Source organism: Saccoglossus kowalevskii, chromosome 8 (assembly GCF_978046115.1).
Source record: "Saccoglossus kowalevskii chromosome 8, keSacKowa6.1, whole genome shotgun sequence".
NCBI lineage: Eukaryota > Metazoa > Hemichordata > Enteropneusta > Harrimaniidae > Saccoglossus > Saccoglossus kowalevskii.
The window spans coordinates 39,532,289-39,552,882 of NC_140648.1; the positions used below are offsets into that span (position 1 = coordinate 39,532,289).

Genomic DNA, 20,594 nt, shown 5'->3' on the forward strand with positions numbered 1-20,594 from the left:
AGTAATTTGAAGTCAGTCATCTGATACACTATTGTTATTGTGTTGGAATATACATATACCTAACTACAGGTACAGGTACCTACGCATTATTCATCATAACAATGGCTATTGTATTTCCGTATTTATCCCAGGGTCCTGAAAATGGGAAAATTGCCAAAAAATAGGGTGGGTGTTTGCCCGGATATCCCCTGCAAAAAAAACCCTGGAAATTCACGAAAATGGACAACACGCGTCGCAGACAGGGAATAGAACGGTAAATAAAAACATGCAAGAGAAATAAATTAATAATATACAACATTACAGGGATTGCACTACTGCTTGAGAATTTGGGGTCCCTGGGACTCATCCCTGCTTAAAATTGGGGGTCCCTGGGACTTATCCCTACTTAAAATTGGGGGTCCCTGGGACTCATCCCTACTTAAAATTGGGGGTCCTTGGGACTCATCCCTACTTTAAATTGGGGGTCCCTGGGACTCATCCCTACTTAAAATTGGGGGTCCCTGGGACTCATCCCTACTTAAAATTGGGGGTCCCTGGGACTCATCCCTACTTAAAATTGAGGGTCCCTGTTGAAATTGTGGGGTTCATTATTGATTACCCTTATTTGCACATACACACATCAATCATTAATTAAAAACAGTTTACTATTATAACATTATTCATTTATTGCTTCTTTAAAAAAATGACATTTCCTTGATGTGTATATAAATAATTTAAACATAGAAGCTTTTCTTCTTTGTTTCTTGTTATTAAAATTAACAACTGCTTGAACAAAGTTGAATTGCCTGCTTGGTCTTCCTTCTAGTGAAATCTTCATTAATTTTGGCAAGTGAGCTGGTGCCAGACGATTTCTCAATTTAGACTTAATTATATTTTGACATGAGAATGCTCGCTCGCAGGGAACACTTAACACTGGTACAGTACAATGTGCACACAAGGACCCACGTGTTCTCGCCATTGGCGAGGCCATGTCTCGCCATTGGCAAGGCCATGGCCTGCCAGTGGCGAGGTCATTGAAGTGCTGGCCCTCAAAAAAGCGAGCCCAATGTCGAGCTCGGCAGATCAGTCAGACACGCCGCACCTTATTAAACTTGGCGCGATCACGAGCACGACCAGAATATCTTTACCCAACAAAACAGAAAACATCGCTTCTGCTATGTTACCTTGTTATTTGTGAGTGTTGAATAAATAATGAATAATTTCAAATGTTTTTTTTTTATTTCAACATGAAGATTTGTCAGATAGAATCATTATTTCGGCAGTACTAGTTTATCTTAATCTCAGACCCGATCGTTTGGTGAGATTTGCGTGTGTATATGTGTATCTGCCTGTCGATTTCACGTCATTAGTGTCATTAGTAGCGTGGTAATTTTGAAAACAAAAACATTCAGTGTCTAAATCTCAGTGACGACCCGATTTCCAAATACTAGTACATGTGTGTTGTTTTGATGATGTGCGAGTGTTATTAGTTTTGTAATGCATGTGATCAGTCTGCCCATCGTAAGATTACCAATGTCACGTTAAATCACCCCTGCGCCGGTCTGTAAAACAGGTCACATTTTGTGAAATAATAATCGTTGCAAACCCTTTTGTTCTATTTAATTCTATTGTATAAACCGGCGTAGCGACGTGTACAACGTTCATGTAAAGGTAAAATGCGGCGGCAAAGTAAAATTGTTTGTTTTTACGTGGCGTAAGATGCTGTATGTTTTATGTGAATCTCAAGGCGGTAACAATGGCACTGAGAACGAGACGCGGCAAACTGAACAGCTGCCTTGATGGTTGTCATGACGCCGATTATTCACGCATTCTTTTTGTTACTTTGTAACAGGGACCTGTAATTCGCGTCGGTTGTTTCGTTTATCTGGAGTGCGAGTGCGTTCACGTCGTCGCCTCGGGGTGACCCAGGGTGCCTGGCGTCTGCCCAGTTTTCGTTCGACTGCTAGGTGACACAACTGGGGCGACTGGGGGCAGTTTTTAACGCCTCTGCTTGCAGAGCCGGGGAAGTTCGGGAAACACATAGCGAACGACGAAATCGATAGGTAAAAAAGGTGTAAAAAATGCAACTGGGCGTGATTGTAAAATAAATTGTATACATTTTAAACAAGTTTCGCTTGCATAGTAACGGACCAATACGATCACGTGATACTAATTTCTCGGGGAAGCCTCTCGTTGTCATGGGCTACAACTGCCACGTCACTTAAAGCACCCCGAGGGAGCGATGCGAATGCACTCCAGACTGACCTCAGGACAGTGACCATTTATTGGAAGATTTTATATGATCCGCCAGATCGAGCATAGCCATGATTTCACGGCGTTGTCAGAGTGGGTGTTATTTATGTATTCGATCATGCGCCGCCCAATCAACACCGACATGGATACTGCTCAGTAAAAAGATAATGACGAAACAACAAAACATCGGAACATACAATATTGAAATTATATTTAATACAATGAAAACCAAAACAATAAAAAATACACAATTGTAAAATACTTAGTGATGAATGCTGAATAAAAAATGTTTATTGAGAGTTAGCAGCAGGTGCTAATCTTTTTCTGCGCAATGTCGCATTAATTTTCCTGATGCATTTTTCTTTCCACGTCTTTTGAAAATGGTGGTTTTCCTCCGGATATTTTAAATAGCATTTGTCTCTAACGTAGTTTAGTCGTGTTGGCGAAAGTGCCTTCTTCGTCAGTCCTCTTGTAAATGTTACGCCCGTACAATTGCATCCCTGTCTCTCTTCTTTTGAAAAACACTATATACCAAAAGTTTGGCAAAGTGTCCCACGTCTGTTGATGTTCTGAAGATAGTTTCCAGTTCATCTGCAGAATGGTATCTGGCAGGCCCTGTCTGATTGTCAGTTGAACGGTCGCTGTTTGTGCTCGTGTCTGAGGGTTGGTCAAGTTGTGTAATTGGTGTGTCTGTTTCCGTGTCTGTGAATGTGTACGTGTCGTCTCGGTGTTCACGGTGTTCGTCAGTCAAGTTGCATATGTCATTCTCCCTTCGTTCCAGTCGTCGAATGTGCTGTGTAATTTGGTCTAATCGGTCTGTTATACCACCGAGTCGTCTATTAAGTCGTTGTATGTGTCTTTCATCATTATCATCATCATCATCATTACTACTAGTATTTGAATATGATGATGACGATGATGATGATATTGACATTGCTGTCGATGTTGATATCGTTGGTAGCGGTGGTGACTTCGGTATTGGTGTCAGTGCCGCCGTAGTGGTGGCAGTAATAGCTGCTGCAGTTGTCTGTAATGGTGCACTATTAGTAACAGTTGTAGCAACGTCTGTTGCTGTCTGCCTGCCTACATTCCACTCTGCGAATGGCCCATCACTCTCCACTGTTTTTTTAATTTTTTCTGCTTCTTCTTCGGTAACCTGATGGCGGGACTTGCGTGTTACGTTGATGTGTGTTAACTGGTATTGAGCCATCGGGTTGTTGAAGCTTTCAAAGTTGTCGCTTTTATGATTAAAAGCTAAACCCTACAGAAAAGAAAATGAAATTGAAATCTTAGTACAATAGTTTCACTACGATGTCAGATTCAAGTACATACATGTGACCGGGTTGTAAACACTTGTTTACACTATTGTGCGTGAGTTAACAAACATGTTTAGACTAAAAAATAAATAAAATCAAGTGTCATATTATAAGTGGTATTATACATGTACGAGTGTAATTATTAGTCGTACAAAATTAACAAATTTGTTCATATTATCTTAGGCCAAAATAAGGCCCTATAATTGGGTCTACAATCCCCTCCAGTTGACAAATCTTTTAAACATACTGTAGATATACTATTTTTACAGCATGTCAAATGACCATCCCTCCAATTACGGTTACCGGTAATCGAGCTCCAATCAAACAAGGTGCATATCGTTTAACCATGGAAGGTACTAACAGTTCCATGGTTTAGCTAAGCACCGGATGTGTGAACGCCTGCCTTTGAAGTTTTTGAATCACGTGATCAATCGAATCTCGCACCACTGTAACACCGGGAACGTAACATCATGGTGTGTAAATCGCACGACAATCAATTGAAAAAATTAAAGTGAAAATAATATGTTAACTATAATTACATTTTCGGAATCGACGTTTTTTGTTTGTGGACGTCCTTTTTTTTCGGTTGTTTGCCATTGTTTTTCTCTTTACGTTTTCTGGGTTGGCTTGCATCATGGTTGTGGCTGGCCTGTTTATGTTTTTTTGCTGTTGGTGCGGTTTCTTCACCCGCACGCCGTTCATTGTATTTTCTTTCCTCTTCCAGGAGAATCTTCTTATCGTCTGCAATGAATTTAGAATAATTATTTTACTCTTTGATATATACCACGTACCGAATAACTGCACGGATGATCACTTGTGTAATTGTTGCTATTTTAGCTTGTCATCTAGTAACTGAATTTGATGTTGTTTTGATACCGATGAAAATAAAAAAACGAATCATCGATAGGTACATGTATTATAAAGTGTAGTGAGAAAAAAAATCTTACCAGAAGTTTTAATTACGGTGGCATCATAAAGTGTTTTGCCAATAAACCTGGCCTGCACTTTTGTTCCCTCCACTGGAAATCCGGTAACAATTTTTTTCTTGTCGCAAGCTAAGGTTTTGTTTTCCTCGAAGATTAATAACACAAAGTTGGGTTCTGTAAAATTATTTGAGACAAAATCTGTCAGCAAAGTATGTTGTCATGGTAGAGTTTTACAACGCGTACATGTACTACATTAAATCAGATATCTTAAATTAGAGCAATTACATAACAAGTGCAAAGTTTAACACAAACTCACCTCTGCTGAATTCACAGAACGAAGGCATCTTATGAATATACTGGAATTATAAGAATGATAGGTTTGAGCTGAGACTGCTGAAATATAGATATTCCGTTGGCTCTGCGGGAGCCAATCACGTCACACAATTTTGTTAATATCCTCTATTTTGCATTGGCTTAAAATTTTATGGATGGTAGGTGATTGATATTTATTTATTTAATCACTTATCACCCATTGAAATGGGTGGTAATGGATACAATGCACGCAAACATGTAGGAAAAATAGATGTGTGATGTCAAAGCTAAAAAAACAACAAACGTAACATCACGGTTACTAACCGTGGTGACATCTTACAAAGGAGTCTATGGTGTCAATACCCCGATCGCTGGTAACACTGCGTTATGCTTATGCAGGGAAACCGATGACGTCATAGCATCATGGGATCTTCCTAGATCTACACTGTCTTGCGTTCTGCGCTTGTGAATTTTTGTCATTTTATACAGCTTATTTCGAAATTATTTCGAGTTGCGTGTGTATTTTTGTTTGCAAAAGCTTCTTGATAAGGCACGTGTACTTCAAAAAATATGTTCATTTAATTGACATAAAAAAAAAATCATGATTTCAATTTCAGACCGCCACAGTTCATTGCAGGGTGACGTGTTATGGTGACGCTGTACAAAAAGTTTTCACCCTGTGAAAATGCGTATATCTAAAACGATCACAGTCGTCATATTTTTGTAGTTAAATATTTTAATTGTTCCCCAATATAGATTTTTTTGTGTAGAAGCAGCATTAAAAGGTTCATTTCAGGCGATTATTTTACAGTTAGTTTTGCCCCTATCCGCCCACGAACCAAGATGGTCGTCGAGTATCGCCGGAAGAAAACGACTGTTCAGTTTTTTTTTAATATTGATGCCTTAAATTTTGAAGAAACGTTCATTAGAAATAACTGAATCATTTTGGTGTAGTCGGATTCCGACATTCTTCTCAAAAAATTACTGAATTTAGACAGCTCCCTGATTTAGAGCATACATACATGTACTATAAGTTTGTTCATGTTGTACATGTATCAAGGTGGCGATTCGAACGACCAAAGTCGATGTTATAGTGAGAGTATCTGTATCTTATCAGAATACAGTACTAGTACTCATTTCACCCCCCCCTTTTTTTATCGCTTTTTAATTGACCATTTATCGCTTAATTTCCGATGGCGCGGTCTTTTTCGACCGGAAAACGACCTCATTTTAATCGCTCGCTAATGAATTAACATTAACTCTTTCTGAACGAGAGTTCAAATCTATGACATTTTTGTTGTTCGCGGTCGCAACTCAAACTGCGACCTCTTGTTGCGTGATTTGGGTGCTTGTTTTAGTGAATTAAATGGTGAATTGAATTAAAGTGTGACTGGAAAGAGAAAAACTGTTTCATGGAAAAAAATAGTCTACTTGAAATTAGCATGCGTAATGTGAATTGACCGTGTTTCACAACATGCTGATGGAGCGGGAAAAAGGCAAATATTGATGTGGTTTTATTCTAAAATAACGTCGGTTTGGTAAAATGTTTAAAATTAAGTCACAATAGTCCCTGGGATCGATCTATATGTACCGTAAAAGTGTTCTCACAAACAAATATTTTCGAGTAACAATGGGCCACATGCCATGAACAAATTGAACAAAGCTTGACATACATTGTATATAAAACATTTTATTGGGCTTGAAAAAAAAAAGAAAATTGTCGATGGACAGTTTGAAAATCATGATTAACAAAAGACCTTCGGTACTGAAATCATCGACCTAGCCTGTGTCGTGAATTTATTCTTTCATTTTACATTGTTTAACCATGGAGCCATTGTTTAACCAACATTGTTTATTATAAACTTAGTGAGCAGTCAAACCGTATACCCTGTGTTAAACACTTTTTCCTACAACCATGGAACTACAACCTACCCAATATACGATCAACCTATATAAGAGCCACAGTCTGATTTATCCTGTTTTTCCCAACTTGCAAAGAAAACTGATTCCGTGTACACTCATGTACCTTATTTTTAGTCCCCGTTCGGACGTAGTCCGAAAACGGGGACTTATGTTTTGCCCTGTGTGCGTCCGTCCGTCCGTCCGTGATCACCTGTATCTCGAACATGCATGGACCGATTAAGTTCAAACTTCACTCATACATCACACATTATATGGGACATATGCACATGCATTTTTTTCATGATCCGATTAACGATAGCCGAATAGCGGCCATTTTAAGGCCGAAAATGCATCAAAATCGCACATTTTCACCATTCCGGACTCGGATCTCAGTTATGCATGGACGGATTTTGTTCAAATTTGGTACATACATTAAACATAATAGGACCTTGATGCACGTCATTTTTTTTTTGGATCGGGTTTGAAATGGCCGACTGGTGGCCATTTTATTTTAAAGAATTCAGTTCTGGATCCGTATCTGAGACATGCTTGGATTGATCGAGTTCAAACTTCACACACACAAGGTACATCATGTCACAAATGTGTATGTGCATTTTTTTCATGATCTCATTAACGATAGCCAAATGGCGGCCGCTTTAAGGCCGAAAATGCATTGAAATCGCACATTTTCACCATTCCGGACCCGGATCTCAGTTATGCATGGACGGATTTCGTTCAAATTTGGTACATACATTAAACATAATAGGACCTTGATGCACGTCATTTTTTTTTTTCGGATCAAGTTCGAAATGGCTGAATGGCGGCCATTTTGTTTTAAAGAATTCAGTTCTGGATCCGTATCCAAGGCATGTCTGGATTGATCAAGTTCAAACTTCACACACACATGGTACATTATGTCACAAATAGATATGTGCATTTGTTTCATGATCCGCTTAACGATAGCCAAATGATGGCCATTTTAAGGCCGAAAATGCATCAAAATCATGTATTTTCACAATTCCGGAACCGGATCTCAGTCATGCATGGATAGATTTTGTTCAGATTAGTACAATGTGTTGTACATATGCAGGTGCATTTCGGTCATGATCTGCTTTGAATGTATATGTCACTCAAATATGAACAGAACGGGGACGTGTCATTGACAATGACTTGTTCTTTTTGAACTGAGATCAAATCCTACCCATTTGTCAGAATATGTCAATGTTTCTCGAGTGAATAATTGTGAAGCCTCTCTATGTGAATTGACGCCGGGTTTTGTTGGTAGGCCAACCTTTCAATACGCGTTTTTACAACATCATCGATCGGCTGAAAGTCACCTGATCAACACGACCTTGGTCACGGAACCTTATTTGTTCAGATTATCTACAGGACTGCGAGAGAACCACACCTACATTTTCAACCTTCTTAGCACGGATGTGCAACGAATGTAGAAAAACTCATGAATTTTACGGGTTCCAATAATTTAAAATAAAACTAGCGATTGGTAAGAATGATTATCAATATATTCCCCGATGCTCTTCGAATTGTTTTTTCACTCATTCCATGTATGCACGGCTACTAAAACCGCGATGCATGGAACTCTTAATTTAGCTCCATTGTCCTTGCCTTGTTATGTGGGAGAACAACAACAATTATACAAGTCGTGAACACACCACGAAGACTAAACACTCCGATAATGAAACCCGGAAATAACATCGATGTACATTGCGAATAAGACAATCATACCGTATTTGTGTTGAAATGCATTTTTGTGGCAGTATGTCACGTCAAAATACTGTTCAAAATAAAATATTCAATCCCTGTCAAATCTAGGTCAAAGGGTCGGATCGTGTGCAAATAATTATAGATACCGGTAATTAAAAACAAAAAGTATTTGAACTTATGACGTCTATGAAAACCAGAAAGACAACTATAATTCTTTGTGAACCTCAGAACATTTTCCATATTCTGAATTGTGAATGCAAGCCAGCTAGTGGGCAGCGGCGATATTTTCGGGTTGGAAATTATCCGGTCGAATTCAACAAGCAAAAGCGCTTGACAAGCGGAAGCGAGTGGGACGAAATGAGTACCGTATGCTCTTCTTGTGGAACAGGTACGCTCAAAGAAGAGAGCAATGATAAAGGGAATTAATTATTATATCTCAACGATCATCTATATTTGTTCACATAGTGTAGCAACATACGCGTCATTGCTGGGGCGTGCTGCGACGTGATTCAGCCCGATGCCTTTACACGACCATGGCCTAATCAGAGCTGAACCCTGAGAGTTTAATTCGAGCTGAACGCGTATACACGGCCATTTTGCTGGCTCGGGCTGTAGGGCTCCTATAAAACTTTGACAACTCAATTGATTGTCTGAAAAAAAAATGCGGTTGTGTAAAAAATTGACCGCATAATTAATTAGTTGCTTTTATTATGTTCGAAACTTGTGCCAAAGATTTTCCAAAATCAAATTAAATTGCCATAATGTGGTTGAATTATGACAGCGAGGAAACCTGTGTGTCCACCCTGGCAGATTATGTTTCACCATGGATGTACATCCATGGTTCCACAAATGTATTCGCAGCGGTTTGACAACTGTGTTAAAATACTTTAACCTAAAAATATTCAATTTGTCTTCATCGTATACTAGTAGTTTGACTGATACATAATTGTTTCTTATTACTCTTATTACTGTCAGAGTCGCCGTCCCTAGTCATATGTACTGAATACAACCACAGTCCCTCTATCAGAGACTGTGATAAAACTAATCATGTCCCACAAAACTCGAAATTATAACTATTTGCATGCGTTATAACAATCAGCATTACAGTATATTAAAATATCCTAGTCATATGCGAAAAGATACGTTTTTTATGGCACTAAAGTGTGCAAAGACGTAAATATAGCTGGCATCATTTACATCAATGCTTATGCACAGGAGGTCGATATGGTGCGTGTTCACATTGACGCTCGGCGTCAACATAAAATCGCATTCCCCAAAACATTAACCAAGGTCTTTCCGACTACTCAGTGTTCTCCCCAGGCCTTTCAAGCACTGCAGGCCCGCGTTGCTTAGACAAACAGCCGCGTCGCTTTTGTTTCGCCCGCGATCCTTGAAATCCTGCCCGCGATGCTTATTCACGTTGTATTGTTTAGTGTCAGCCTCGTCTAGCACATCTTTAAAACAATAACATGTATTGATCGAAAGGTAATCCCGCCTTTGTACATAGTTAGCCTTACAAAAACAGTGATAAAAACGGAAGTCTACAAGAAGTTACCAAGTCTATCAAGGGTGCAGAGCTGTCAAACCCAAAATACTAGGGTAGTTATAATTTGCCCATTGCGTCGGGATGATTTATCCTGAGTTGCTGCACTGCGATTAATTGCGTTTTTACTACTTCATCGCCAGTGACACTAATTACCAAGAATTAAAAAAACAAGTGAAATTAAGTTGCATCGGGAAAAAAACAACTGTAAATAAATCTAAGTAAAAATTATTCAACTGCAGACGAGACGGACGAGGAAAAAACGAACCCTGACCTCTAGAAATACCTCATTCATAGTGCGTCATTACCGAGGAATGCCACCCTAAGGAGACGTAACGCCACCCTAAGGCGACGTAACGCATGTAGTGACATCACAACCGATGCATGCTGGGTTACAACGGAGATTTTGATTGAGGTAACAAAGATGGCGGCGCAGAGTGCATGTTTTTCCGCGATGTTTAAAAACAACATTTCGTTGGCGATTTTGATGTAATTTCTAAATTAATCATCAATGAATCGTTTTAATTAAGCAAACATTCTAAGTTTGTGTATTTTTAAACAAAAAAAGTCAGGGACCGATGATCGCAACAGTAGCGGTGAATACCCGTTCAACGCAATGCCGTCAGCTGACAATGTTACGGTGATCGTAGCGTTACACAAATAATAGATAGATCAATGAAAAATTGCTGACTTAAGTTTTGAAATGCCGTTATAGAAAAAAAATGTCATTATTGATTTATTAATTTCTTCATACAGATTTTACAAATTTAACAAACAAATCATCCCCCAATCATTGGGGAAACTAATTATTATGCAAACAAAATTATGCAAATAAGGATGTATTGTTATGTAAATTAGCCGCGATGCTTGGCTTAGAGTCTGGGGAGAACACTGCCGACTACTAGTACTTTTGAAGTAAAAAAAGACATAGAATGCAATAGGCACCGAAATTCGTCACCATGTCAGTACTAGTATACAGGTATTTTGTTCATATGAGTGGTGTGAGAATAGACACTACCGGTACGTGTTTGTATTGTTAAATTATATTTACGTTTAACAAATAACTCGTATCTTATGGTGAGTTTCATGTATTTACTAATAACTTGTACCTCAGCTTGTACTTTACAAGTACGTTATTTATTAATTAGGGTTGTTTATATTAATTTAGGAGACTTTTCCAATGTAAAACAATTGTTTTAATTTCACCATGGACGTACTTACTGTTAGTACGTCCACGATTTTACCCTCCGCACAAGAACGACGAACTCACTGTGTGTTTATCATGCGAGTAAAATATAACCATATCGATGCACGGAAATAGCCGAGGTGTTTAAACGGGTATAGGTCGGAGTACTGGCCAAATTTCACACACTATGCAAATCACATCAAATCACGCGTTGGCATGTTCAAATCAATGTCAGTTTGACGTCAGAGACGAGGACACCTTTCGTGTTTATATGTCGGTGATGCCAACATAGGCTATAACATGGAGTACTTTAAGTACTCGGTACAATTATTATATTGAAGTATATCCCATCCGGAAACACGGATATACGACTTCGCCATGATTAATACTTTCCTTGTATTATCTTTTCTGTTAATCGTCGGTGTACATGTATAAGATGTATATTTAACCATATATATTTATTTTCTTATCTGTTACATGTGCAAGACCCCTTTCCAAGCAAACCAGACAAAGAATACTAGAAAACCCGCCCTGAAAAAAAGATAAATGATCGAAACGCCTGCGGCAAGAATAATAATATTTATACAAGGAGTTTTAGAACAATATCTAAATATAGCAAAATTTCGGTTAGTTAATTGGTCCCGAAACTAAATTAGTGAGACCATGGAGCTAAAAAAGATTCTTTTTTAGCTCCGTGATGAGGCTCGGTACGCGAAAGGCAATTTTATTTTAAGGTGACTTGTATCAGCAATGTATTATGGACACCACCTCCAAATTTCAAAGATGGCGCAACTGCAAATTCCTATTGTTTCTTGTGTTAACAAATACATAAACAATCCAGTCACGTAAATAAGTCTGTAAATAAATCATCTGTAATAGCGCATGTGACAAGAACATTTTTTAGATTGGCAGAAACTTACAAACACTTCGAGTTAGATCAAAGACTATCGACTGATGACGAGAAAGCACTTTTCAAACAGTGCTCAAAATGACATGGGTTTATGCAAAATATGTGTTAATCCCGAGCTTCTTGTTTAATCTCCACGTATTTTTAAGTAGGCATGGTGCTATTGATGTAATTGATATGTTCTAATTTCCCATGATGCAATTGTAGAATCCCAGGATTAGTGGAGCCGTGATTTAAGGACGCAGAGATTAACTCTGTACTGTACATGAATATGTACTATTATTTCATAAACGCTTAACTGTGCAAATATTGCCTGTATCAAGGAAGGTACTACCATGCCTGTACCAAAGAAGGAGACGAAATGTGCGTGTCCCTTGGAATTTAAAGATTACACATCACAAATTCCTTTAATTTCATGTGTCAACAAATAAATAAACAACATGGTTACGTGTAAGTGTATGTAAATAAATATTTGTGTTGAATAACCAACCCCTATTATTAGTACTAGTAATAGACAGATAAACAATACATTAATCATCTCGGTAAAGACGATCTTATCCATATGAGCAAATGAAAAGGGGGTGGAGAGGAGTACTTCCGGATGTGCACCAAAATTTCTAGACCACTACCCCTTTTCACGACCGCCAAAATCGAAAATATATACTCTCTTGGAAACATTTTTTTTTTACAAAAAAAAAACTTTCCAGACACTTTGCTCAAAAGACGGAACCCCATTATTATATTATAACGTACTGGGGATGAATTAAAAAATATATACACATTATTCAAAACTTGTTGATATTTCTTCAGTGAATCAATTGATTTTGCTGCTTGTGAAGATGCAAGGCTGAGACGATGAGCAGCACAATGAACAGAAATCAATTATGAGCTCACATCTTGCTTGAGGCGAGCTGCAACACCATTAAGTCTGCCTGTCATGACTGCAGCACCGTCACTGCCAAACCCTACAAGATTCTCTAAAGGAATTTTTCTAGAAATTAAAGATTCACTAACAGCATTAGTAATGGTTTCTGCTCTGCCATCTCTAACTTCTACATTACCAAGAAAATGATTCTTAGCCTCACCATCTACAACTACTCTTATAACCATTGACATTAGTTTGTGTACAAAAATGTCCACACTCTCGTCTATCATAATACCAAAAACACCACTTTGTTGTATATCTGTGTCTATCTCAGAGTCTATGACATCAGCAATACCGGTAGCTTCCTCCATATCTTCTACAGAACTGTGATGGCCATATAGATTTTCAGCAGTAATATTTTTGACATCAGGGCAGTTAGTTTCTTTCAAAAAATCAACCAGGGATTGATACTTGGATAATGGCAATTCTTCCTTGGTTAACCAGTAAACACACTTCATTTGAGTTTGCAGACTGTCGGAAGCCTCTTCTGTAGCTGCTACTGATGCTCTTTGAAAACTCCATACACAAATAAAAAAGCATACACAATAAGTTTTATTCAGATATTCCATTTTTTTTTTATCACTAGTTTTCAGTTCAGGACACAGTAAGTATATTTGTTCATGCACCATGTACAAAACATTGCACCATCGCTATACTCTAACCACGGAAATAATGACAACCACTGTGGGAGAAAGTTTCCGTGCGGACTTCCTTTCTTTGCTGGTTTCTCTGGCGTAGAAGTGGAACTTTCTGGTTCAACACTGGGAAACGTTCTTTTACCATTTTCATTCACTGATGAGAATTTATCGGTTGAATTTTCTTGGATGGTAGAGGCGGAGCTCCTCTGACGCAGCACAGTTACGAACCGTTCCATGGCTGTGATCGATGTGATTTTTCGCAAATCATTGCCGGGTATTTATAGTTAATTCCTCCATATCTATTAAACTTCTATAATTAGAAATGCTTAGAAAGTATATAAGGTGTGATACGGATCTCGGAAGTGCCAGACAAGCGAGAGACGATCGAATGTCCGCCATATTTTTTTACAGTGACGACCTTTCAACCGCATATAACTAGCATCTCATTACCATGACGCAGTGAATCAGTTTGCACCAATCACCGGTGCCGTACTAAGTGACCACAGTCTGGAAACACGGTAGACCGTGAACGCTTATAGTTCACACCTCTTTAGCGATTAAAATTTACAACAATAAGTACAGCAGGGAGTATTCATTGACGATAGCACAAGCCATGCAATTTCTGCTGTCACTCAGTGCAAAATACACTGGACGTAATCATGATGTAAGTCTAACAAATTGACAGAGCATGCCATAAGGTCAAATAAAGGAATGCTTTCGTACACTTTGTACACATACTTATTTCTTGATTTATGCGAGGTTTCAATAAACGTGAGCACTTGGTCAAGAACTGTGGGAACACTAAGACACAGGGTCGAATTTCAAGAATAAAACTTGTTTTATGTCAGCGAATTTAGTAACCGTGATCAGTGCAAGCCGAAACAGCCGGGAAAACCTACCGCTTGTAATCCAAGATGGCGATGACCTCATTAGCATAATTTTGTTCACTCACTTGTTGATACATCGCATCGTAATTACTGAAGAATAGCAGACAGGTTTATGAAACAAATGAACCTTTTATTACTGATGTGAAATGTTTACAAACTATTGTGAATACATAAACATATCCAAATGGCGATACATAAAAAACAGACTGAAAATAAACTCTGGTCGACCTCATTAACATGATTTATTCACGCACCCACACACATGACAGAATTATGATGCAACAAGTTCCCATCGTCGGCATGACTCATTATGGTTATCGTAATGGACTTGAGGTCGGCAAAATGTTTTTTCTTCAACGACAGAGAAATAATCCACATGACCGTAATGCCATAGCTGTGATGAAGGATGGAAAGAAAGTAGCAAGTTTACAACGTGATGTCTCAAAAGTGCTAGCTCCCGTTATGGATTCATAGTCAGCAAAATGCTACGTTTTGAAACCAAACCAAAGCTCTATTTTGTGGTACCTTCATGGCCATCTTCGTCAAAGTCAAAACCCTCAAAGTCTAAGTTGGCATCACTGTCGCCGTCAAACAAGATCCTTACAGCTTCGTCATAAAGTTTGTCGATGTTGTCGCACACAATTTTGATTCAAGCGACTCTGCTGCAATGGCACAAGGAAGTCAACTGTTAATACAACAAACTAAAAACAAGGTTTTTGTTATTTTATTTTATTACAGGTGTAGAAAAAAAACCCTGGGCATATGCTAGGATATGACCTCAATTCCTTTATTTTATCAAAAGTGAGGGTTGGGTGTTTGGTCGGCATGGGCTCTTAGTTAGATAAATACAGTACTAGTAAAATATAGTAATAGTAACTTGTGTTTTTGTTTACAGAAACGCTTGTCCAGCTTGGCGAATCAGTGAGAGGAAAAGATATATTTTTGATAGGAACAGGAACCAAGTAAGTACTGGTATACTGTAAAGGGGGTAATTATTCACTGGGTTTTAATTTAGCTTATTTCGCTGACTGGAAAAATGCGCTAAATTAAAACAGTGAATATGTAAAATTTAGCATAGAACACATTATCTAAATGACGAAACCGTGAATTTAAAACCCACTGAATATGCCTGAAATGGTAAATCAGTGAAATTTAAACCCAGTAAAAATTAGTCATTTTACAGTATTTATCACATGTAAATGATCTTAATTATTGCGGTGGTTAAACAAATCACCATATGTCATTTGATGTGTGTAAAAAATTAGAATACTTGAGATGTTCTGAATCAAACAAAACCTCAGTCTGAGCCCAAATCCTAAAAGAAACAATTGTAGTAGGGTTGTATTTAGTCCAAATAAGAATAATTTAGAAAGCGATACTACATTGTGACATTCAATACATGTATACTTTGGGTTGGGAACTGCTGGGCGGTAAGTCTCTTTAAAGAGCTTCTGACATGAATATGGTAAGGGAAGAGTAGGAAATCAAACTCGCGGTTAACCACGGTCATTACCGCGGTGGTGGTGGTGGGTGCTCGCCGGTCGACCGCATTTTATGCAAATTTATGCATAGATTCCATGACCCGGGTTTACCGCGATCGTGTGCGGTAGGCTCGCATGGCAATTTACATCCTATTGTTAAGACTATGAATGGACACAATAGACTGGGAAACTAAAGGTTACTTGCCGCCAAGTTCAAATAATAAAAATCGAGTGGTACCAGAAGATTGGAAAAATCGTCTCTATTAGTTCGGAGAAGAACACAATTTTATTTTCACGAGTCTTGATATAACATCGCAAAGCAACCCAGAATAATGTAGACCCCACATAATGTAAAATAATATCACATTATTTTGAATTTACATCATGTATGGTCTCAGAATTTATTTTAAAAGATTAATGTTTTGCGTATACCAATATAATCGGGCGAAGTATAAATTCCAAGTGTAAAAACACTGAGAGGCCGCAGTTTACGTTACCTCGAGACCATGCACTAAGTAGGAAAAGCAAGCCGAAGCGGAAGTCGAAGAGGGAGTGTCACACACTTGGTGCTACAATATATACTACAACAACTGGGTGATCAGCGAAAAAAATAGCGCACTTCTTGGCAAAACTGACTAATCTAATAAACCTTGGCCCAAGTTTAACCCCAAGTGACCATTCGCGCTCCACGCGTTGACCTTGTTATTATACACATCCCATTACGCAAATTTTTACTGGCTCTGCGTTGCCTACGTAAAAATTGTTACCGTTCTGGTTGTGAATATTTCACCATTGTCGACGTGATAATGCGTTGCCTTCGTAATAATTACGCAAACTTATTTTCCATTGTTTATGTACTGGCTGTGAATATTTCAACTTTGACGACTTGATAATGCGTTGCCTTTGTAATAATTACGCAAACTTATTTTCCATTGTTTACGTACTAGCTGTGAATATTTCAACTTTGCTGACTTGATAATGCGTTGCCTTTGTAATAATTACGCAAACTTATTTTCCATTGTTTACGTACTGGCTGTGAATATTTCAACTTTGCTGACTTGATAATGCGTTGCCTTTGCAATAATTACGCAAACTTATTTTCCGTTGTCTACGTACTGGCTGTGAATATTTAAACTTTGCTGACTTGATAATGCGTTGCCTTTGTAACAATTACGCAAACTTATTTTCCGTTGTTGTGAATATTTCAACATTGTCGACTTGAAATTGCGTTGCTTTCGTATAATTTGTATAATTTATAACTACACGACTTAGTCGAAACTGCGACTTACTGCCTCAGAGACGAACGGGGCCACTGAATAACTGTTGTTGATAATGATATTGTAAACAAACACGCACACACAAAACATTAAAGCCAGAAAAGTCAAGTCAAGAAACAACATTTCAAATGATAATAATTATGGTTTGACATCTATATCATTTTGAAATAAACTAAATTTCATGTAAATAAAATCCATGCGTTACAATTTACTGTAATTTCAAACTTGGGGCAGCGTACTTTGAACGCAGAGTATTCGATCGCTTACATTTCGAGTGAAAAAACAAAACAACGTCAGGTGCTTTTGAACTACGTGCGGTTGGCACAGTAACGGGCAATGACCTCAGCGGTTCACGCGCAATGATATTCTAAATGAGCCAGCTCACGTTATCGTACGGTATCATAAAGTCAATAATTATTCATTCAAAATGCCTTACACACATGTAACAGAAAAATAACGTCTTTTGTTTAAAGAAGATTCTGTCAACCAAGAATACATGCGCAACGCTAGATTTATGAAACAAAACAGAAAATAATCATGTCATTGTCGGTGCAATGCAGACAGCCTGACCTGTTTTGATTAGTTCGCCCGTTTCTCGTTTGCTGGCCATTTTTTCTGGAGTGTGACACAAATGGTGAACGAACATGATACTGCCAAATCAATCAAGAACCAGGATACGGCTTGGATACGCTGAAACTTTGTAAATCGTCCTCTTTTCAATTGTAAACTTTATTCCAGTGTAATAAAGGTATACCTACATGTACCATGAAAAATTGTATCGAATCACTTAGGAAATTGACGCTAAATACATGTACAATGTACTAAATACTAAACAAGCGCACATATCGTATTCATTTACAGCATCGGATTTTAAAACAATGACTCGTGGAATAACAAAAAAACTGTTAAGTACGTATTTCACACATTACCGAGGACCGCAGTTGTGACCGGTACAGCGGTAGAGGCCCCTAATTATAAGCAGTCCGCGGCTCTCCCCGGCGTTCTGCGATGCACCGCGGTAATGACCGCGGTGCACCGCCCGTTTGATTTCCTACTCTTCCCTAAGGTAAATTTAAATTGAACTCTGTCCTCTTCTAGAGCTTTTTATGTATGGGGTTACCACTATGCTTGAATTTCCAAGAAAGCAATTGGTTGAAATTGTGAGATGATGGGGTTTTTATTGGGACTAAGCTATACAAAAGGCTTGAGTAAGATTATTACATTAGATTCTTATCTTGTCTTACAGAGATGTAAATAATTCAATTATGGAGCTTCTCATCATGAGTTACTGTGCCAAGACTGCCAATGCTAGAAGAACTGTTGGAGTCATACCATATTTACCATATAGTAAACAAAGTCAAATGAGAAAAAGGGGATCAATTGTCTCAAAATTACTTGCACAAATGCTGTGTAAATCAGGTTAGTTTAAACGCATCCACTACATGGTGAAATTTTAGACTGCAGTGTTAGCTGTCAGTAGTTTAAAGACTGGTTCACACAATCAAATTAATCTGCGGTAGACACTTGCTACCAACATGTCTGTAGTTATGTGGTTGCAGCTAGAACACAAAGGCTGATACGATAAAAGCATAACAAACCTGTGCAATCCACTCATTCATATGACTGAAAATTTTCTATAGTCAAAATAGCACACAATTGGTATGGCATATGCACTACAGTATTAGCCTATATCGAAACTAGAAAAACAATGTCTGAATTGACTATTACTGTACCCTGTATTTTACTTTCAGGAATGAACCACATTATTACTATGGATTTACATCATAAGGAAATTCAAGGTTTTTTTGATATACCTGTAGACAATCTTAGAGCATCGCCGTTTATGTTACAATATATACAAGAAAATGTAAGTACAAATCACAAGTATCAACACTTGGTTGAGTTACTTTGCATGACTCCAATTTAGGGTCTCTAATGTAGCTGTCAGGCACATGAAAGATTCATTTGGTTCTAGAATAGTTGCCACAAACAGTTGAAATTGTACAATACACACTAGAATAATTTTACTGCTATTACTCAATAAAATGTAATATGCAAGGCATTAATTTAATTTTTAGGTCCGCTGTCATCGCAGATGACCCAGCAGAGCTGTTGGTATGGGGGGTCTCTCCGGTGTTGTCCGTCCCGCATCTTGTGTCCACGTGAATGAATCTTAAATGGAATCGAAAATCAGAAAAAAATGTTCAACATGCCTTCCAATTGTAATTGGTTTATTTGAATCAGTAAAACTTTACAATTTCAAGCAGTCCGTACCCAGGGTGCTCACCAAGCCATTAAAGAGTAGGGATTTAATTTTTGATAAACAATTGAGTCCATTTAGCATAACAATAGATACAATAGAGGTGATACTCTTTGCTTTTTTTCCCTTGGAGAACACCAGGCTATTAGCCAGGAAATTGTAACCGACAATCCAAAACAATTCAACTTCATGAAAATATAGTTTTCAATATATTTTGGTAAAATTATCAAAAAACAATAGACAAAAAATGGGAAAAAGTTGTGAGTCCAAAATCAAATTTGCCAGCCTGTTTGGTGGCTGGCTAATACATTGGAGAACACTGTCTGTACCCTACTTTACCAATCACACCATGGCGATGTCCGATTTGAGAAAAAAAAAATGATTTCAATGTTAAAAATACTGTGGAATACTTTATTTTCGCTGGAATGAATTTTCGCTGAAAAGGCTTTTTGGGCATTTTGTGTGGAATTTATTTTCACTGATTTTTGATGAGTTTAATGTAAAATATAGGAAGAAAAGTATATTCGCTGGATTTTATTTTCACGAAAACATCCCTTCAGCGAAAATAGCGAAAATAAATTCCAAGCGAAAATAAAGTATTCTACAGTAAACCTTTTTATGAAAGTAGTAATGATTGAAACATCAATGAAATCAAAAAAGTGATATTTTATACAGTTCAGTTATTGTTGTCAATTAACCAAAAATACTTCATTACATATTTTGCCACTATTTTTGCACAAAAAATAGCGGATTAGTACTTTACAATGATATTGATTTTCTTGTTTAGGTCAGACTTTTATTATCCCTTGTTTCGTGAACAGGAGCCAAAAATGAAATAAAAATAAAATTTTATTTCAGAGTAATTTCTCGCGCCCGCCAACTTGTAAGCGCAAAAAATTGCTAAAAAAAAATATTATTTTTACCACCCGACACATAACAAATCCAAGTTGCATTTTCATGGGAGTATCATGATCAAAATACTGAGGTCTCGTGCAGATGAGAAACAAGGTTATACATGGAATAAAATTTATTTCATTTCTTCTCTCCGATCAATGATCTCACTTACATCACACAAAT

General features: G+C 37.8%; 1 protein-coding gene and 1 pseudogene across 3 annotated transcripts in view; one reads left to right on the forward strand and one right to left on the reverse strand.

The window, feature by feature from the left end:
* The window catches only part of LOC100373115 (phosphoribosyl pyrophosphate synthase-associated protein 2-like), a 39,357-nt gene that overhangs the window by 2,437 nt on the left and 16,326 nt on the right, over window positions 1–20,594 (forward strand). For all 3 annotated transcript variants that reach the window (XM_085502593.1, XM_085502595.1, XM_085502594.1), the window contains exons 3-5: window positions 15,395–15,461; window positions 18,504–18,676; window positions 19,009–19,124. In XM_085502593.1, coding sequence (XP_085358719.1) covers window positions 15,395–15,461; window positions 18,504–18,676; window positions 19,009–19,124 — 356 coding nt within the window. The remainder of the gene's footprint in view (window positions 1–15,394; window positions 15,462–18,503; window positions 18,677–19,008; window positions 19,125–20,594) is intronic.
* LOC144351926 (uncharacterized) lies at window positions 656–13,848 on the reverse strand (annotated as a pseudogene).